The sequence below is a fragment of the Vicugna pacos genome, chromosome 20 (genome assembly GCF_048564905.1).
Source record: "Vicugna pacos chromosome 20, VicPac4, whole genome shotgun sequence".
Lineage (NCBI taxonomy): Eukaryota > Metazoa > Chordata > Mammalia > Artiodactyla > Camelidae > Vicugna > Vicugna pacos.
In genome coordinates this window covers 35,748,685-35,768,061 of record NC_133006.1, presented here as the reverse complement: position 1 = coordinate 35,768,061, position 19,377 = coordinate 35,748,685, and the positions used below count along the sequence as shown (strand labels likewise).

General features: G+C 43.4%; 1 protein-coding gene across 9 annotated transcripts in view; it reads left to right on the top strand.

Annotated features, from left to right (window-relative positions):
• PHACTR1 (phosphatase and actin regulator 1) overlaps nt 1-19,377 on the top strand; it is a 466,583-nt gene that overhangs the window by 258,088 nt on the left and 189,118 nt on the right. For 2 of the 9 annotated variants that reach the window (XM_072945663.1, XM_072945659.1), the window contains exon 1: nt 5,288-5,753. The exons of 5 other annotated variants lie outside the window; for them this stretch is intronic. In XM_072945663.1, the coding sequence (XP_072801764.1) occupies nt 5,504-5,753 (250 nt within the window). In that variant the 5' untranslated portion in view covers nt 5,288-5,503. Of the gene's footprint in view, nt 1-5,001; nt 5,059-5,287; nt 5,754-19,377 lie in introns of those variants that run through there. 2 more of the 9 variants (XM_072945665.1, XM_072945661.1) reach the window with 2 other exon arrangements.

Here is a 19,377-nt window from a genome sequence, read left to right as displayed (position 1 = left end):
AAACCCTTAGCAAAAATTTTAAAAATCCACCAAAATACAACCAAAAAACTGCTCACATCATTCAGATGCCTCAAACATTTAAAAACAGAGACATGAAATTGTTTCTTCAAACCTATAGTCTGCTGACCTCTCCCTGCCTCTTACAACAAAACCCTTCCAGGTTGAATTAAGAAATCATAAGGGAAAAGCTAAGACCAAAAGAACTTTTGCTGTAGGTTCTAAAACTCAGTTGGAAGAAAAACACTGTGGTAGAAAGCCCTTCTTTTAAAGGGAGAATCGAGGTTTGCCAATAGTACAGCTGGTTTCTAACCTTTATCTTCAGCAGTAACATTCAAAGTATTTAATAACTAAACTTGGAAGAGTCAGAAAGACCTATTAGAACAGGTACCAGCCACAAACAATCCATACAGCTGTACCAATGCACGAGGGCTGATTACGAGCTCTGCTTATACGTCACCAAATTGCCTAAAGAATTTTCACCAGCCTCCCACAGCCAGCTCTGATCATGTCTCCTTGCTCAGAATATAAATGCATTATACTAACTATAAAAAAGCTTGGAAGCTGTAACCCCTTCTTAATGACAGCCTACTTCCATTCCATTTCATATTTCCATTCCAGCATCTGCAAAAATAAAAGCAAAACACCAAACACAAAAACAATACACACACACACACAACACGCACACAGAAGTAGCAGTAGTGGAGCACAATTCTGTGTCCGTGAACCGTTTGGCAGTAATTTTTAATGCAGTTTTTAGATTTGTACTTTGTAGAGTAGCTTACAGTTCTGGTTTTTAACATATTACATTTAGAATTTAACATATTACATTTAGATCAAACTTAGGAAAAAATAGATGCTCTTCTTATCTGAGATATGTAACATATTGTTAATAGTTAGGGAGTGTATTAGTTTTCCATGGCTGCTGTAACAAATTGCCACAAAATTGGTGGCTTAAAGCAACAGACATTTATCCTCTCATGGTTCTGGAGACCAGAAGTCCAAATTTAAGGTGTCAGCAGAGCCGTGATCCCTCCAGAGGCTCTTGAAGGAGATCCCATTCCTTGTCTTCTGGCTTCTGGTGACTGTTGGCATTCCTTGTGACTGCTTCGCTCCACTCTCTGCCTGTCTTCACATTGCCTTCTCTCCTGCCTGTGTCTTCTCCTCTCTGTATCTCTCCTCTGTGTCTTTTCTAAGGACACTTGTCATTGGGCTTAGAGTCCCCCCAGATAATCTACGAAGACCTCCTTCCTGTGAGATCCTTAACTTAATTACATCTGCAAAGAACCTTTTTTTCCAAATAAAGTCTTACTCATGGGTTCCAGGGATTTGACATAGACCTACAGTGGGAGGTTAGGGGCAAGAAAGGAGGTGGACAGAAGCAGGAAGAATATGTAATGGATAGCTTGAGAAGAAAAAATTTTTTTCTTCTCTTACATCAAATACGTGTAGTGATATTTCTCTAAGTACATCTCTCGTTGAATGTTTCCACTGCTTGCTTTGTATTGACATTACTATTTTGTATTTTGACTCTATCTTTTTCATAAGAGTTAAAGCATTATATGAGCATTTCCAAATTTGTACCCTTAACTTTGATTTTGACTTCCTTTAACCCTAAGAACTATTGAGCATTAAAAGTAGGGTGGGGCATAGAGAAACAGAAAGCAGAGCAAACCTCCGGTCCAAGTTGATCGCACACTGTTTGTCACATTCAGACTTGGGGAGTTTCAGTGTCTGCAGTTGCCTTCCTGTCATCTTAATGGTGGTGTCTTCTGGAAAGCTCAGTTTTCACACCTTGCCTTGCTGGGTGTAACTCTCCTGCAGGACTAATGACTCCCCCCACCACTGCCCCCACCATGAACCCCTTCTAGCCTACAAGCTTGCCTTCTGCTCACTGCCACCACTACTGCCACCACCCCTCTACTGCAGATCAACTTGCCCAGGGAAATTGTCCTTCAACAGCTCCATCTCTTCTGCATTAATCACTGCAGAACTCCCTTTACACACGACTCCAACTCAGACAGTAAATGCATATTTCTCCAGGGCTGCTCCTAGTTATAAATTTGCACACGTATTTTCAGCAGAGTGTGTTTTGTTATAGGTCCTTTCATTGAGTGCATACCCTTTCCTATTAAATTTTAAGCTCTATGATATCAGGGGTCCCATCTGGTATTTTCTATGGGACAAACAAAATGTGGGCAATTAATACTATTTCCAGGCTGATTCCTAGCAAGTGCTTCTCAAAACTTAATATGCCTCTGAATCACCAGGAGTTCTTGTTAATCTACAAATTCTGCGGTAGAGTTTGAAAAGCTGCATTTCTTCTTTCCCATTTAGATCATCTGGGTAAAAATCCCATGCAAGTTTCATAGCCTTGCATTGAGAACCAGAACCCCTGATGTAAGTGATAGAGTGCTCTGGACTCTCCGTCCCTTCAGTGTTTCCCTCCTTTTTCTTAAAAGTGAAAAAAAATCCCACAATACTATATGTTTTTGTAGGAATGCTGCAAGATGACCATTTTCTCCCATTATTATTGCAGGGAGATGATTATCAATGGCTGAGCCATAATTACAAGGATCACAGTTAAGCACAGATTTGTCTTACGGGATGGAGCAGACACAGACTCTGTATAGGACACGTCTTGGCACCAGGAGCTACAGGGACATTAGAGTAATGGGTATTGGAAGAAGGCTTCGGTGAGGTAGCATTCAGGGCACAGAGCAGGGTCAAGAAAAAACACGAGACCTGTGTGCACCCCTGTTCTGACGGCTGCTGAGGGTCCAAGAAAAGGGGGTGTCAGAAGCCACCAGACACAGCCATCTTCTTCCAAAATGCTGCCCGCACTAAGTTATCGTCCATCCTGGCCCCCTCTCCACCCACCTGCCCTTGTTACAACAGAAGACTGCTTCTCAGCTTCCAAATTCAGCCAGGGGTGTAGCTCAGTGGTAGGTGTTTGGCTGCATCTTCTAAGGGCAGCAAGGCCTAATAGCGCTTTCAGCAATAACAGTGGAAACGTTCTGCCACCTGCCCTGTCTGACACAGTAGCCACCACGTACATGTGACTCTGTGGCTGGTGCAACTGAGGCACTGAAATTTAATTTCATTTAATTTGCATTAACTTAAAGTAAATAGCCACATGTGGCTGGTATCCTGGCCGACACATTCAGAAGCTGCAAACTCAGGGAAGACTGTTTAGGAAGATGAACCACCAAACAAGAGAACAGCTCTCTGAGCTACACATTAGGCTTCTATACACTGAACTTGAATAAAGAGCTCCCACAGCTGCGGGGCATCCCTGTTAATATTTGAGACTCAGCTGACGGCCGTGTCAGTGTTCTCTATGCTACAACGTCATGTGGCCAACTAAAATAGAGACACCTGAGCTCTTAGGTCTGGTTTAGTATTCAGCCAGTGAAAAAAGGTTGCTGCAGGCTCTGTTGTTTTGACAAGACCATGCAGGGTGTATGCAGGTCTGCTGTTCTGATCTGTGGGAAGAGGGTAAGGTGGAAAAGGTTTGCAATTTTTCAGAAATTCATTTAAGAAAAAAAATTTTTTTTTCCTTTTCAGAAGATAGTTAGGTGGTGATACAGTTTGGGAGAGGGATCTAGGATTTGAAAAAGAGAATAACAAATATTTGCCCTAACACAGAGCAATAAATTCCCCCTAACACTCCACTAGCAGAACCAATGAATCCTTGGCCATCTCCAAGATAAGGCTTATGATTAGTCAGGGACCAAGTGAATCTGACATGAGCAGAAGCAGTGAGATTTACTATGGTTTGGCTGGTCATCCAAGTGAGAAGGGAGGGGGTCCCTGAAGGCCCCCGATGGGCATGGGGAAAGAGACTTGGTTGTGATGTAATTAAAGAGAGCACAACTCCAACGCTAGGATTCCCTGACATCTCCTTCTAGAGCAGGCCATGGCAGCTGGACACCTGGCATTCCTCACTACAGAATGCAAATGAAGCTCAAAATGTGCTGATTTAGGCAGAACGCTTTGCAGATGAGAAGTGATATAAATGAGCGAGTGGGAGAATTGGGGTGATCAGAAGCACATGGTAACACAGTAATTTAAGATCCCCAGTAGGTAGTTGAGTCTTTTCCATAGAAGGTGAGCTGGACATGTAGAGTTTGCCCAGGAGGAGGAGAGAGCAACGGTGGAAATGTCAGCCACGGGGTATTATGTGAAATAAATTCACTTTGTAAAAGTTCCTGGAAACAATCGGTGGTGATAGTGCATCCTTTAATAGAAAATGTTTCAGGAAAAGAGGACAAAGGTTGTGGCTCACAGAGAATGGGGTGCTGAGGGAATAATAGAGCTTGGAGTCAGACCAGTTAAACCCGGCTGTAAACACCTCTTTCCCCACTTATGCCTTACATCAAGATCACCTGGGGAGCTTGTTAAAACTACAGATTCCTGGGCCCTATCCTGACCTACTAAACCAGAATCTCAGGGCGGGGGTGGGGGGGGGACGCAAAAGTCTGTTTTCAGAATAAGCACATAAGGCGGTTGTGTTATGAGGCTTCTCAAAGCCTTAGCTCTCTAAAAGGTGACGCAGTATTCACAATACCGGAGTCAGGATTATTATGTAGATACAGTATCTTTTTGAAAAAAAAAGTAGAACAAACAATGGCATGGTAATTTATAGTTGCTTTTATTACTAAGCTATGGATTTGCAATCTTAAAGACACTGTTCTTTAGAAATCTCGATTGATGTAATTGGCCTTGCTAAAATAAATCTTATTCACTGTGCTAAAACAGCTGGGGAAGCTTCAGCCAAATTAGCTGGGATCCCAAAGTTGCAAGTGGTCGTTTCTGAGGATTGATAAAAGTAGCCTTTTTTGTTCCTGTTCGCTCTAAGTTTTACTGACACTGGTGTAAGGCCCCCTTCAGGCCGGGGAATTTCTACTGAACGTGAAAACATCAATTATGTTGTAACAGGTTGTCAACTCCAGTTAAAGTCAGGGCTGTGGGTTGGATTCACCGGAGAACAGTAATTTGTTCTGGCCCCGGAGAGGCGCTTGCACCCCGAGAGCTCCCAGAGCAGCCACCTTCTGTGGGGTACATCTTGCTTTCAATTGGCAGCGTGAGGCTTCAGGAAAAGGGGGAGGGGGAGGCTGGCGTCTCTGGAGCTCGAGAGAGTGAGGGTAGCTGCAAAACCGGCAGGCTCGAATCGCTGGTGCTGAGACGTACGGAGGGGTGGGGCTGCCAGGGGAGGATGAGCACGTGAGGCCGCGCCAGGGGTGGGCGTGGAGCGGCTCAGGTGGGACCGAGGAGCGCCTTCCGGAAACCCTCCTCCGGCCGCGGGATCCGGATTGGCTCCGGCGGGGAGGTCAGCGAGGTCAAGACCCCTTCGGCGCCTTCCCCTGACCCGCCCCGCCGCGGTCGCGTGGCTGGAGAGACGCGGGTGCGGGGCGTGGCGGGGGCATGCTGGCCAGGCGGCGGGGCGCGAGCGGCAGCGCGGGGCGCCCGGAGCAGCGCCCGGCCCGGGGCGCCCGGGGGCCGGATGGCGGAGCCCACGCGCGCCGCGGAGCCGGGGAGGTTTGCGCTCCGCTCGCGGTGCTGCAGGGAGGGCGCGGTGCCAGGCGCGAGCGCCCAGAGACCCAAAAAGAAAGCTTTTTATTTGCTGAGGATGAAGCCCCTGAAGGAGCCCGCCCCCAACAACAACAACGTGTCCTTTGTGATCCACTGTCAACTAGGCAAGGAGATCAAACACATTTGCAGCAACTGCAGTCGGGGGGAGGACGCCCGGGACGGTAAGTGCCGGGGCGCGTCGGGGCGGCGGCGAGCGCGGGAGGCGGGGAGGTGGTTCTGCTGGTCCCCAGCTTAGGGGCACCTCCGGCGTCTCTGCCTGGAGAACTGCGGGGACAGCCGCCCTTTACCCAAGCGTGACGCCCGCCCGGCACTTTGCAGAGTGCTGCCCGGAGCCAAACTCGTACCGCGTCCGTATATAGACCATAAATGTAAATGCTCCCCGCAAAGAGGGGTTTGAAACAGTTAAAGGGGCAACTCTGGGATTTTTCTCTTGAAAAGGTGGGGGTTTAAGGGGATTTGTCCGGGGCAACATTATTAGCTTTAAAAAGATGGTTACACTCGCTTTCTTACTAGCTTTCTGGGCTTCTTAGCTGTTCTCCCATCCTTTCCTTATGATAGGATATAAGCTTTGCTGGGCTGTGTTACAGATGTGGGCTTCGGGTGAATTCACTTTGGAGAGGTGGTTTGGCCTCGGCCACAGCGCCGAGCGCCCCAGAGACTTGTGGAGTTGCTGAATGATGTCCGTTCAGAGTAAAACATGGCCGTGATTTTTGGAGTGCCGCTGCTGGCCCCTTTTGGAAGGATGCCTAATGGCCAAAATGTGGGAGGTGGGGGAGGGGGCGTGCAGCGGCTTCTTCCAGGTGAGCCTTGTGTATGTGCGAGCAAGAGCTTCCCCCACCGAATCCGAGCTGAAGCAGGGCGGTGAAAGGGTGCCGGGCTGCCGGAGTCTTTGGGCAGAAAGAACCGGGCGGAAGCTTCTGCAGATGTGGACTCGCCTGGGTGGCGGTGCATTTCACAGGATCCAATAGGCGGTTCCGAAGCAGCTCACAGCAGACTCTGGAGGGCCACTGAAGGTCTCAGAAAAGTTTTAGGCAGCAGATTTTGCAGGGAGAGCATTAGCTACTGGCCAGCCTGAAGCTCATTGCCTGGCTTGACCACTCACACCTGCTTGGGCAGGCAGATTTTCCTGTCAACCAGGCGGGGTTCGCTTGTTCGCTTTGGAAGGATACACGTTACTTACACTCCCTCTGGTTCCTTGCTGGCCGCCAAAGTGCAGCTTAATGAAGTGACTGTGGCTTGGCTAATGTCTTTTCAAAATTAGAGTCTTGCTAGCGTAATTATACTTTTCTTTGATTAAACTGCAGGAGAGGCTGTGCAGGATGGTACTAGGCATCCAAGAGGAAAACTGCCACCGTACAGGAGGAAGGCAGGCGCACAGAACGCAGGAAGGCAGCTCCTGTTAGGTTTGGGGGAGGATAGCCGCCTGTGAGCAGCACACACTGCGTGTGTTTGGTCCTTTGGTTCGTTTATAAGCTGATGACTCCTATGGAATATAAGTGGATTCACGGGATAATCCAAAGCCAGACTTACTTAATGTAACAGAGAATGAGATGCAGGCTAGAATATTTATTAAATCGCTCTGTTGACTGAATTGCTTCTCAAATGGGTTACTTCCACAACCTTGGGGTTTATTTAAATTAGGACCTCTGAATGTTGCTACAGTCAGGAAAGGTCTGTATCTACACTCAAGGATGTGTATACTTATTAACACAATGCTGCTGCTTACAATATGCACCATCTATACAGACTCAACCCCCCCAGAATATCTTAAGGAGCTACCTATGGATGGTCACATATCACCTGGAATGACTATAGCCTTTAATTTTAAAGGATTCTTGTGTAGGGGAGACCTCATGTTGTGGTGTCTAACTTTCGCTGAATTCTACACCCACTCATCCTGCCTTCCAGTGTGTGGTGCTCTCCTTTAGTCGCTGAAATCAAATGAGGTCAGGAGCTTTAACCCTTCTACTTTTACTACCAAAGGCCAAAGCAGCATTGCCCACTGAGAAAGGAAAGGAAGTTCAAGTAAGTTTCACTTTTTGCAAGGATTGACCTTGAAAGATAGTTTGTCATGAGTGGATGTTCTGTTAGCTAAGTTCTCAAGAAGCTGTTTTCAGTTTGAGTCATCTTTGCTGTATGCCGGGAGAGCCAGCTATTAAAGGAAGTGTGTAGTAAAGATTGTAGTAATGCCAACAGATTTGGTTGGGCCCCATGGAGGAGGACATTTCTTATGGTGGGGCATACCTGCGTTGTGTTCAGTACCATAAATGTGTTCATTTTCTCATTCAACACCACGGGGGCCATTTAGTAGCAACCAAGGAAAATTCTGGTCCAACTGGAAAGCCTTCACTTGAAATTTTACACAAGGAAAATTTGAGAGGCATTGTTCACTGAGTCTCATTCTTAATTTCTTCATATCTAAAATATATTTACACAAAATATGTTTAAACATGCTGAAAGCAGATTTTAATAACTTTCAGCCTAAAGACAACATATAACTAAGAGTATTTGGCTGACAGAGAATAAATTTTAAGAGGAAAAATTTCCCTGGCGAGATGAACATATATAAAGTCTAAAACTACATTTTAACACTTGTCACTTTACTCGAGTGGTTCTTGTTTCCCAACGTTCCTGATGTCCACTAACTAGTACTAAAGATGTTTTGCTGACTTTATTTTTTAATAGAAAATTACTTTTTAAAAATCATAGAATGCAGTTCACCATTAAAGGCCAAAGACAGTTTGTATTTCCTTCATCTTTGTTGTTTTGGTTCAATACTGAAGCCATTTGCAGATGAGGAAACAGCTTATATAGCACTTCATTGTAAAGGCCCCATTGTAAAAGTAGAACAAAGATTGAAATCCTTGTCTGTATTTAAAACTAAAGAGCTTTCCACTATGCCATCAAGTTGATTTTTTTTATATGATACCCATACCAAATGTAGAGAGAACTGTGATGTGTGTGTGTGTCTGTGTTACATACATGTGTAGTCTTGATAAGCCAGGTTTATTAAGATACAGAACTAGAAGAAATTGTTCAGTTTCCTAGTACATTTAATTTTATCTGCCTTACTTACTTGATAGAGAGGCTGGCATTGGTAGGAATAGATGAGAAGAAATTTTTAGCTAAGTAGATAGAAGTTATGTACATTGTAAAACTACAAGAACCATAACTACATTATCACTGAACTTACATTGGAAGTCAAAGGGGAACATGACTTAATTTACAAATAGTTAAAAATCAACTAGGGAGAAATCTATTCAAGACAAGGTATTTCCATATATAATTTCATATGTATTTCCCATTCTCTTTTGAATTCCTTTTGAGCCTATTAGTAGTGAGGAATTATTGTAGGAATTATAATGTCACTAATAATTATATATTAAGATGTAACTTCAAGTAATTTTAATAGGAATAAGACATTTTAAAAACAATTTTTAGAAATATTTTGAAGCCTCTATCTTATAATGGCCTATTTAAAAAGTAATCAAAGTAAATAGTTAGAAATAAGACGTATCGATTACAGCTGCTACTCAGTGCCTTTTACATGTGATTAATCAATATTTCAAGATTGTCTTCATTTCACTAAATATGATTTCTGTTCTTCAAGTATTCATATACAAATTGGCTAATCTGTTGACTCACTAGACACATTTCCAAATTTTGTTTTTGGGATTAGAAATATTTGACATGTTTTCTAATGGATTCCAGTATCTTTTAGAACAAAAACGGTTTGTGATTATACTTCTGTTGCTCTGACTTACTTCATTCCGCAAGACAGCCTCTTTAGAAAAGAAAGCCTTGTGCGTTTCTGTGGGTCAGATCCTTCATTTTGCAGGTGAGAAAACTGAAGAGCATAAAGATTAGGTGAGCAGCCCTCCAAGATTCAACCGCCATTTGGTGCCAGGGCTGCCAACAGAGCCTGTCCCTTGATGGAGGAAGAAGCCTTTAGTAGTAGTCTAGGGCTGGATCCTGGAATCTCACTGTCTGTCCTCAAATAACGGCTCCTCCACTTGCTGGCTGAATGGCTCTAGGATACCGTGATATTATCTATTGCATGGAGTTGTGAGGATGAAAAGAGATACTTGGTTTGAAGCACTTAGCGTGATACCTGGCAAGAGAAAGTGCTCGAGAAGTATGAGCTGTGAGTACTAGCCTCTGTATTGTCACTGCCAAGTCCAGTTCTGTCTTGGGTTTTTCCTGCTGCTATACTGTACTCCTCGGTCTCTTCTGTGATTAAACGTCCCTGGATTAGGTCCAAGATGAAAACACCAGTTCTACTCAGTATTTAATGGTGAAAACATGTATTTCTAATAAAAGCAAGTAAAGTAAAAGTGAGATCGGGGAGGAGCTCCTTCAACATTATGTTATGTCAAAAGTATTTGGTTGTGGTGATTTTAGAGTTTTAGCGATCATAATCTTTTCTTCCTAGGTAAAATGATTTGCATATGTATCTAAAAGCTCTAACTTGGGCAGAGAGTAACCCTGAAAAGAAAGGCATGTGCTCAGACAGTAGTGAAGAGGTGAAGAAGGGCTTAGTGGGGTGTTAGGAGGGGCTGTATAGAACTGGGGAATTCTAATGCAGTTGTACTCTTAAAATTCTATTAAAGTATCATGTACAGACATCCCTCAGTATCTGCAGGGAGTTGGTTCAAGGCACTTTCTATGGGTACCAAAGTCCAGGGATGCTCAAGTCCCTTATGTAAAATGGCCTAGTGCAATGACTACAGTCCACCTTCTGCATCTGTGGCTTGTGTATCTGCAGATACAGAGGGCAGGCTGCACTCACATAACTGAGCTATTGATTGATTCTGTTAACGTTCATTTATAAAATTAGCAGCTTGTGTGTGTAGGGCCCCCTCAGGTGCCAACAGGTACAACAACCAGTTGTCTCTGAAGTCTGGACCTTAAAGCAGCAGGAAAGTAAACTGCTACATTATTGGAGGAGGCCATTAACTGTGTGAGTAAGGCAGGAGGGCTTCCCAGAGGAGGTGATATTTGGACTAGGACCTAATGGAGGAGTTTTCTTAGATGAAGAGGGAAGGGCATTTTGGTAAGGAGAAAAAAAAATCACATTTAACTGCAACCGATTTAACTGAAAAGAGATTTAACTGCTTGTTTGGGAGAGGAGAGAAGTTCCACAGGTAGAATTAGTGGAATGTGGAAAATGTCGTGAGGTAGTCTGGAAACATATGTTGGGGCAATTCCTTTTTTTTTTCCAACAATATATTTGTGAAGCATTTTTATGTACCAGGGTAAGCACTGGAAATATAAAAGTCAGTAAGATAGAATGGTCTTTACCCTCAGAGACATTATAACGTAGCACAGGTAGACAAACACATGCACAGACGTTTTTAAAGTGTGTGAGAGGCAGGTGTAACAAGCATTGTGACCTCACGTGGCAAGCATCGATGCCTATAGTGAGCATGATGTACGAATAGAGAGATCAGGATGAGTTCCTGGCCTTTGAGAAACTCAGTCAAGTGAGGAACGTTGCTACGTAGAGGCAGGCTCAGGATCCTCCAGACACGGGTGGGGACTCCATCGTCTTGAGAGAGACCAGTGAGGTCATCAGGGAAGATGCATAGGATTAGGCTGGCAGAGCCGCCTGAGGGAGAGTCACTCGGGCAGGATGAAGAGCAGGTGGAGAGAAAGGTCAGGAGGCCCACAGGGGGCATCAGGTGTAAACTACTCAGGGCAGAGGTCTCTCGTCTCTCCTCTTCACTGCTGTATTGCCAGTGTCTAGAAGAGTGCACAGATAATAGGCATTTAAAAATGTGGTCAACATTTGAATATATATATTAACTTTTGATCTATTCAGTAACTCTATTCATTTATTAAAGCGACTGCACGGCCAGTTGTTTGGGATGACTGGGGTAGAACATACAGGCTTGGGAATGACGAGGAAGGAGCCTGGAGAAATAGGTAGAGGTCAGTCATGAAGGGCCTTGGTTACCACGTGGAGGAGTTGGGACTTGGTCTAGGTTGGGATGCAAGATGCCCTGGAGGATTTTTTTTTAACAGCTTAAATTTGTTTTTTTAAATTTCAACTTTGAGGCATAATTGATGAAAAATTTTGTAAGATATTTAAAGTGTAAGATGTGGTGACTTGATATATGTATACATTGTGAACGGATTCCTTCCATCAAGTTAATGAACACAGCCAGTACCTCTCATCTTTACCTTTTTGTGTGTAAGAACATTTAAGTTCTACTCTCGGCAAATTTCAGTTATTCAACACAGTGTTATCAGTGGTAGTCATCACGTTTTACTTTAGATCCTCAGAACGAATTCATTTTATGGCTGAAAGTTTGTGCCTTTTTACCAACGTTTCCCTATTTCCCCTGCAACCCAGTTACCACTTTTCTATTCTGTTTCTGAGTTTGACTTTTTGTTTCCATATGGAAGTGACACCATGTGGTATTTGTCTTTACTTGTCTAGCTTATTTCACTCAGTGTGATGTGCTCAAGGTCCATCCATGCTGTCACGGATGGCAAGATTTCCTGCTTTCTCATGGGAAGGTTCCAATCTTCATTCGTTGACTTGTTGATGGACACTTAGGTTGTTTCCATGTCTTGGCTATTGTGAATAATGCAACAGTGAATAATGGAGTGCGGATATCTCATCAATATCCCCTTTTTTTCATTTCTTTGGACATATACCCAGAAGTGGGATTACTGGATCATATGGTAGTTCTATTTTTAATTTTTTGAAGACCCTCCATTCTGTTCTTCCATAGTGGCTGCACCAATTTACATTCCCACCAGCAGTGTACAAGGGCTCCCTTTACTCCATATCCTCGTCAATACTTACTTCTTGTCTTTTTTATAATAGCCATTTTAATAGGTGTGAGGTGAGATCTCATTGTAGTTTGGATTTGCATTTCCCTGATTAGTGATGTTAAGTACCTTTTCATGCACCTGTTGGCCATTTGAAATCTTTGGAAAAATGTCTGTTCAGATCCTCTGCCCATTTTTTAATTGGATTCCTCGGGGTTTTTTGTTTTTTGGTTTTTTTGCTATTGAGTTGTGTGAGTTATTTATATATGCTGAGTATGTATTTTGGGTATTAATCCCTGAGCAGATTATATGATGCAGATATTTTCTCCCATTTCATAGATTGCATTTTCATTTTGTTAATAGTTTCCCTTGCTTTGTGAAATCTTTTTACTTTGATGTAGTCCCACTTGTTTTTGCTTTGTGTGTGTGCGTGTGTGTTTGTTTGTTTGTTTGTTTTTGCTTTTGATGCAAGTTTAAAAAATCATTGCCAAAACCTATGCAGTGCAATAGAGGGACCTTACCCCTTATGTTTTCTTCTAGGATTTTTTGGTTTCAGGACTTATATTTAAGACTTCAACCCATTTTTAGTTGATTTTTGTGTAGTTTGTAAAATAGGGGTCCAGTTTCATTCTTTTGCATACAGCTGTCCAGTTTTCCAATTATCAAAGAGATTGGCCTTTCCTCATTGTATATTCTTAGCTACTTTGTCATAAATTAATTGACCATGTATGCATGGGTTTATTTCTTGGCTCTGTGTTATAGTCCATTGATCTGTATGTCTTTTTATGCCAGTACTGTACTGTTCTGATTACTATAGCTTTGTAATACACTTTAAATCAGGAAGTGTGGTGCCTCCAGCTTGGCTTTTCTTTCTCAAGATTGCTTTAGCTGTTTGTGGTTCCATACAAGTTTTAGGAGTTTTTTTTTAAATTTCTGTGAAAAATGTCATTGGAGTTTTAGTGGCTTTATTGAGATGTAGTTCACACACCATACAGTTCACCTATTTAAAGTATATAAATTTGATGACTTTTAATATATTCAGAGTTGTACATCTGTCACCACAATCAGTGTTAGAACATTTTCATTACCTCCCAAAAGAAACCTCACTCCCCTTAGTCTATCCCTCCACTCCTCTTATCTCTCCTGGACCTCAGCAACCACTAATCTATGTCTTGCTTCTACAGACTTCCCTATTCTGGACGTTTCACATAAGGGGGATCAGGCACCGTGTGGTTCTGTATGGTTGACTTCTTTCACTTACCATAACGTTTTCACGGTTCATCCACGCTGGAAGGCATAGCAGTACTTTATTTCTTTTTATCGCTGAATCGTTGTAGGGGTATGATACATTTTGCTTATCCACTAATCAGTCTCTGTCATTTCTGGTTTTTTTTTTTTTTTGGCTAGTATGAGTAATACTCCTTTGAGCATTCATGTACAGGTTTTAGTGTAGATGTGTGTTCCCATTTCTCTTGGGTGCGCACCGAGGGGTGAGGTTGCCGGATCAGAGAGTAGCACCATGTCTGGCCACTTGAGGAACCGCTAGGCTTTTTTCCAAAATGGCTGCACCATTGTGCATTCTCAGCAGCAATGAAGATAAAGTTCATTTCTCTCCATCTTTCCAGTGCTTGTTATTATCTGTGTTCTGGATTATAGCCACCCTGGAGGATTAAGAGAGAAAGTGAGAAGGTTATCAATTGGTGGTCAAAGAGCAAGTATTCAGTCCATTTAAGAAAGCCAGTAAGTTCAGAAAACCTAGACGTAAATATATTACACTTTATAATTTGCACCTATTATTTCGTTGTAATCATCAGAACAGCCTTTTAAGGTTTGAAATAGTGTTGTGACCATTTTAGAGAAGAGGAAACGGTGGGTCAGTGGTCCTGGCTTCCTCCTTGTCACCTGCTGATGCTGCTGTACCTGGGCTGTCTCTCCAGTTCTACCTGTGCAGCCAGGACTGGCTGCTTCTGAGATATGACCCTCTAAGAAGAGATTAGTTGCTTTGGCCAATAAGATTTAACTTCTTAAAGGCATTGATTAAATGTGAAAGTAATTCCTTCAAGGAAAATTCAGGCAGAAAGGAACACTGAAAGCAAACTGTCAATTCATTAAAAAGTGAAAGGGGACATGATGTGGTAAAGAGTGTGTTTGGTTAGAATGAGAAAGCCTCAGGGACCACTGATGCCCTCTGCCCACTCTTGAGTTACCTCTGTCTTGAGTGTCTTCCACCTGTGAGATAAATTTACGTCTCTTCGCTAAAGATTGTTGAGATGCCTAAAACTTATCTAGAGCAGGAGTTTGTAACCTGTGGTCTGTAAGTCCTCCACCTGGTTTTGTAGTTGAGAATGTTTTTTACAATTACAAATGGCTAACCGAAATCAAAAGAAGAATACTTTGTGACACAAGACACTTGCATGAAATTCAGATGTCAGTGTCCATAAATAACATTTTGTTGGAACACAGACAAGCACAATCGTTTACGTACTGTCCATGGTGGCTTTTGCGTTGAAACTGCAGAGTTGAGGGGCTGCCCGAGAGACCCGCAAACCCTAAAATATTTTACTCTCTAGCCCTTATCAAACAAAATCCTCCCAACCCTGATAGATCACAGCTCCTATAATTAGGAGATATGGCTGCTGAACCATCCTGGCACCGCATTTAATCTTAGAATTGACAGGGATTCCGATCACATGTCATTCACCAGAACTGCAGTTTTAGTCTTTTTAAAAGGCTCCTTGATGTCCTAGTGTACGCAGAGGGACAGATTTAAAATTAAAATCAACCTGACAAGAAACAACTCATCGAAGGAGGGTTGGTGGAGTAGCTTTGCTGTCCCCACCCCCACCCTGACCTTTATGTGGGCTTCAGGCTGGTGCATGTGACAAAGGGGATGGATTTCTAATCCCCACTGAAGAGCTAACCTTCTTGCCTCTGTTACTGTTTCGGTGTGAACTTTAGAACAGTCGCCTCTGCTGTTTTGGCACATGGAGCTGTGCCTTCCCAGTAATTATTTTGCAACCCACCAAGTAATTGTAAACTCAAATAATTATCTTCTGAACAAGCTGGAACCTCAGCAAGGACTCTTGGGAGGGGAAAAAAATTTCCTGTTCTTTAACTTTCATTTTTAGGACTGTAACCTTCTGCTCCCATTCCCCTCTTAGCTTAGTTCTTGTGTTATTTCAAGTATAACCGTGGTCTTCAGTGAAGCACCAGCTGCTTCTGATGCGCCCTTCTTAAAACAGTGCTCCGAGATTATAAGTGGAAAGACAGAGGAGCAAGCAAGAAAAGAGAAGCGCAAAGCCTGATTGAATTGAGGTAATAGGAAATAAACTTTAAAAGGGGAGTAACAGCCTACGGACTCTATTGCTGGTTGGTTGGAATTATTCAGGAGAGCTGCATTGTAGTGAGGCCTCCAGATTCTGAAGGTGTTCCCAGTAAGAGCTGGCACCAGGATTTCCTGGCACCAAGTGAGGAGTGAAATCTGCCACACAGTTAGCGACCATCCGTCACCGACAGGCTGGGCATGTACCAGAACTGGCTGATTTCTAGAGAGACTTAAAGTCTGTTTATGGCAGCACATAGTGCAGGTTTCATTTATATGTTTGGAAACGTCGTTGTCTGATAAGCTGGGCTACTCCACCTGATGAGAGGATGTCTCCAGAACAGGTCTTGGCTGTGGGCGCCGTGGTGGGTCTGCCATGCGTTCAGGAATGACCCTCCCCAGATTTCAGCAACTCACTGATTGATGGGTCCCTTTGCCAGCTCACTTAAAAAAACCAAACAGGCCACAGACAGGGGCTTATCATCCCCCAGATGAACACCTAGTGAACCTTTTTGCTTGCCCGAAGCTCCACTGTTTTCATGTCCAGAATGAACAGTTCGCTGCAGCTTCCAGCTAGCCATGATATGAATTATTCACGCACTATTAAGCAGCCTGTGGTCAGAACACCACTACCCAAAGTAAAACTGAATTCAGAGGAGCAGATTTTAATATTTGCAGTGGAAGTGAAAATGATGGGCTACTGGGCCCTTCCCACCCTTGCCCCGGTCTTTGAGGCGGAAGCTTGAACGTGAATACAGATTTCTTGTGCTAAGACAATAGGAATAGCTCGGAGTACTGGTGAGTGTGTAGTCATTGGACCATGTGCCTAGGTTAATTTTTCCCAAGTTTTTCTAGAAGGCGGAAGAGGGAAGACATAGAGAAAGGAGTATCTATATTCAAGGAATAAAAGACAAGAGATATGACCAAAGATGAGAGTTACTCTTTGGAAGAGGAAACTTACAAGTACCTTAGAAGACTCCTATATATAAACCATGATTATTGGATTTCTAAAATACAAATGTCAGCTCATAATGGGACATTTAAATATCCCAAATTTTTACCCTATGAAGATGATGAAACTTCCAATAGAGCAGTTTGTGACATGAATAAGATTTAACCAAATAAGTTAATAGGTTTTTGCGTGTATGTGTTTGGGTATACCGCAGGCTAGAGTTAATTTTGGGGAAAATGTGTATATTGGCTGAAGATGTGCATTGCATCATGTATAAATGGGTAGTAACCTAACAATTTTAGGTTCAAATTATTTCAAGAGGAATGTTTAATCTCATGCCAACATTAATAATCACCTCTTTTAAAAAAAGCAACTGCTCAAAATCAAGTTGGATCAGGTATATTGTCCATCTTGCTTCTTTCTTAACATTGTTGATGGAACATTGTTGAAATTCACCATTGGATTTATAGGCAAGTGTTGAGGACCAAACAGAAATGACACTTCGCACTTAACCATAAGTATGATGGATGGGTCTGTGTGTGTTACTAGTTTAAAGTACATAAGTCACCATGAATGAAATGGCACAAATTTACTTTGAAAATGTCATGGCCTAAATTAAAGTTAAGATTTAACTGGGAGGATTCCCACCATGCTTTTAGAAAGCAAACACAGCTTATTTTTATTGCAAAATCCTAGGAGTGCAGTTCCTGGCAGTGTTTACCAGAGAGAAGGAATTAGCAGCCTCCAGGGGAGGTTTAGGGAAACAAAGCATCCTCTGGGAATCGGGCTTCTCGGTCTCGATGCCAGTAGCCTTGGCACAAACTGTCCTCAGGCAGATCACTTAGTCTCAGCCTCTGTTTCCCTTCTTGCGGAAGGGGATGAAGGAGAGGAGGATCATACTTGTTTTTTCCAGAATATTCAGGAAGCTTCTGGAAATCTTTCAAAAATAGAAAACACAGTGGGTTTTGTGCTTTTAAATCTGTTTGTACTGGCTTCCTCATTCCAAAGGGTTGAAGGAACTGAGTTCGTGTTCTCCTCTCTGTTCACGGTGACGGTGGAAGGACGGAGACCGGGGCAGGCTATGTGACTTGTAGGGCTGGGAAGATGAGAGATGCTTTCTCTCAAGGTGAAAGAGCAGAGGGATCCCCTGAGCTCGGTGAACAGACGACTCCGCCATCTGCTTCTGGCTGCGCGTGGCCTCCCCGCGACACCCAGCTGAGCCCTGTTCAGACACACAGGTCACAGAGCTGTGGCCGGCTCTGAAGAGCAGTCTCCTGAAGGCTGTTTGAGAGACCCAGGCGCCTTGCCCAAAAGACAAAGGCTGCTCGAACTTTAGCCAGAGTGGGTGGGCCCAGGTCCCCTAGGGAGTACAGATCCTCTTCAGAATTCAGCCCTCTGCTATCCAACTAAATCCATAAGTATCACACCATTTTTTTAAATGCAAAAATGTGTGTATGACTTAGGGATAAAAGATGTTAGAGTGGACTGTGGACTCGTCAGAAAGTGGTACTTTGTAAATCCGGGTACTTTGTATCTTCACCTTCACTCTTAATTTACTCCCTCCCTTTGCTTCCTTATAGACATATTTTGTTGGTTCTTTTGCTCCTCCCCAACACACAAAAGTTTAAATTAGCCTTACTGCTTGTGGGAAAATACTAATTTTCTTCCTGGTGTCTACATGCATTGCAGTCTGTACTGTTAGAACCAGTCCAGGGTAATAAGTCGGAAAAGACAAGCTCTTCCATGCCATTTGGAAGTATGGTCTGCCCAAATTCCAGGGTCTGGGCTGTGCCAACAGAGACCTGCAGAAGCACCGATCCTCCTGCCAAAGGCGTCTGACGGTGACAGAGGCTGTGCCCTGCTTCTCTGCTGTGTAGCGACCCAGAGCAGCTCTGACTGCAGTGTGAGAAACTTTGAAAACTCACGTTCCAAAGTTCCGTGTTGAAATTTTTGTCAACTTTAGTGACATGTTTTCCAAAACATGTTCCACCTGACACATGCTCCATAAGTTGGTAATAGTGTGTGAAATATTTCAAGAGCAAACTAATTTGGAAAACTGAGCTTAAAGTTAAGTTGACCCCTGAGCCCTCGGTGTGCCCATGGGCATAGTGAAACTTCAAAAATGGGGTGTAGATACTTCTTTACCCAAACTTACTTTATCACACACAGTGGGGTTTTTTGGGGGGAGGCGGCTGAAGGTGGGATGGGGTGGTAGGCAGGGTGAGAGAGCGTCACAGATGATGAATGAACACCCTAGAGAAAAATGTACTGCTGTAGAACCCTCCCATGGAAAGTACTGCGTGGATGGAACGTTTCCCGCGTGTGAGAAATACAGAACCGCACGCAGAACCCTGAGGTTCGTTGATGAATTTTTCTTTCTGACCAGAAGCTGATGGCACTGAAATTTGCATAGTAACTGAGAAGAAATACTTGCGCTTTTGCGAAGCATGTTTATTGAGTGATTTTCGGTTAAAAGGGCAACCGATGCAAATCAGACTCTCATATTTATTGTATCTTTGCTTCAGTTAATCTAAGAATCAGGTGCATCTTCTGTTTCCCTAGTCAGGCTATGTGGCGGAACCATATGGCAGGGCTGGGCCTCCAGAGACCTGCGATCTGATGTAGGCCAGTGTTTCTCAGCCTCCAGACTGCTGACGTTTGGACTAGGTGCTTGTTTGTTGGGGTTAGGAGTGGTGTTCCATGCGTCCCTGGCCTCTATCCACTAAGTGCT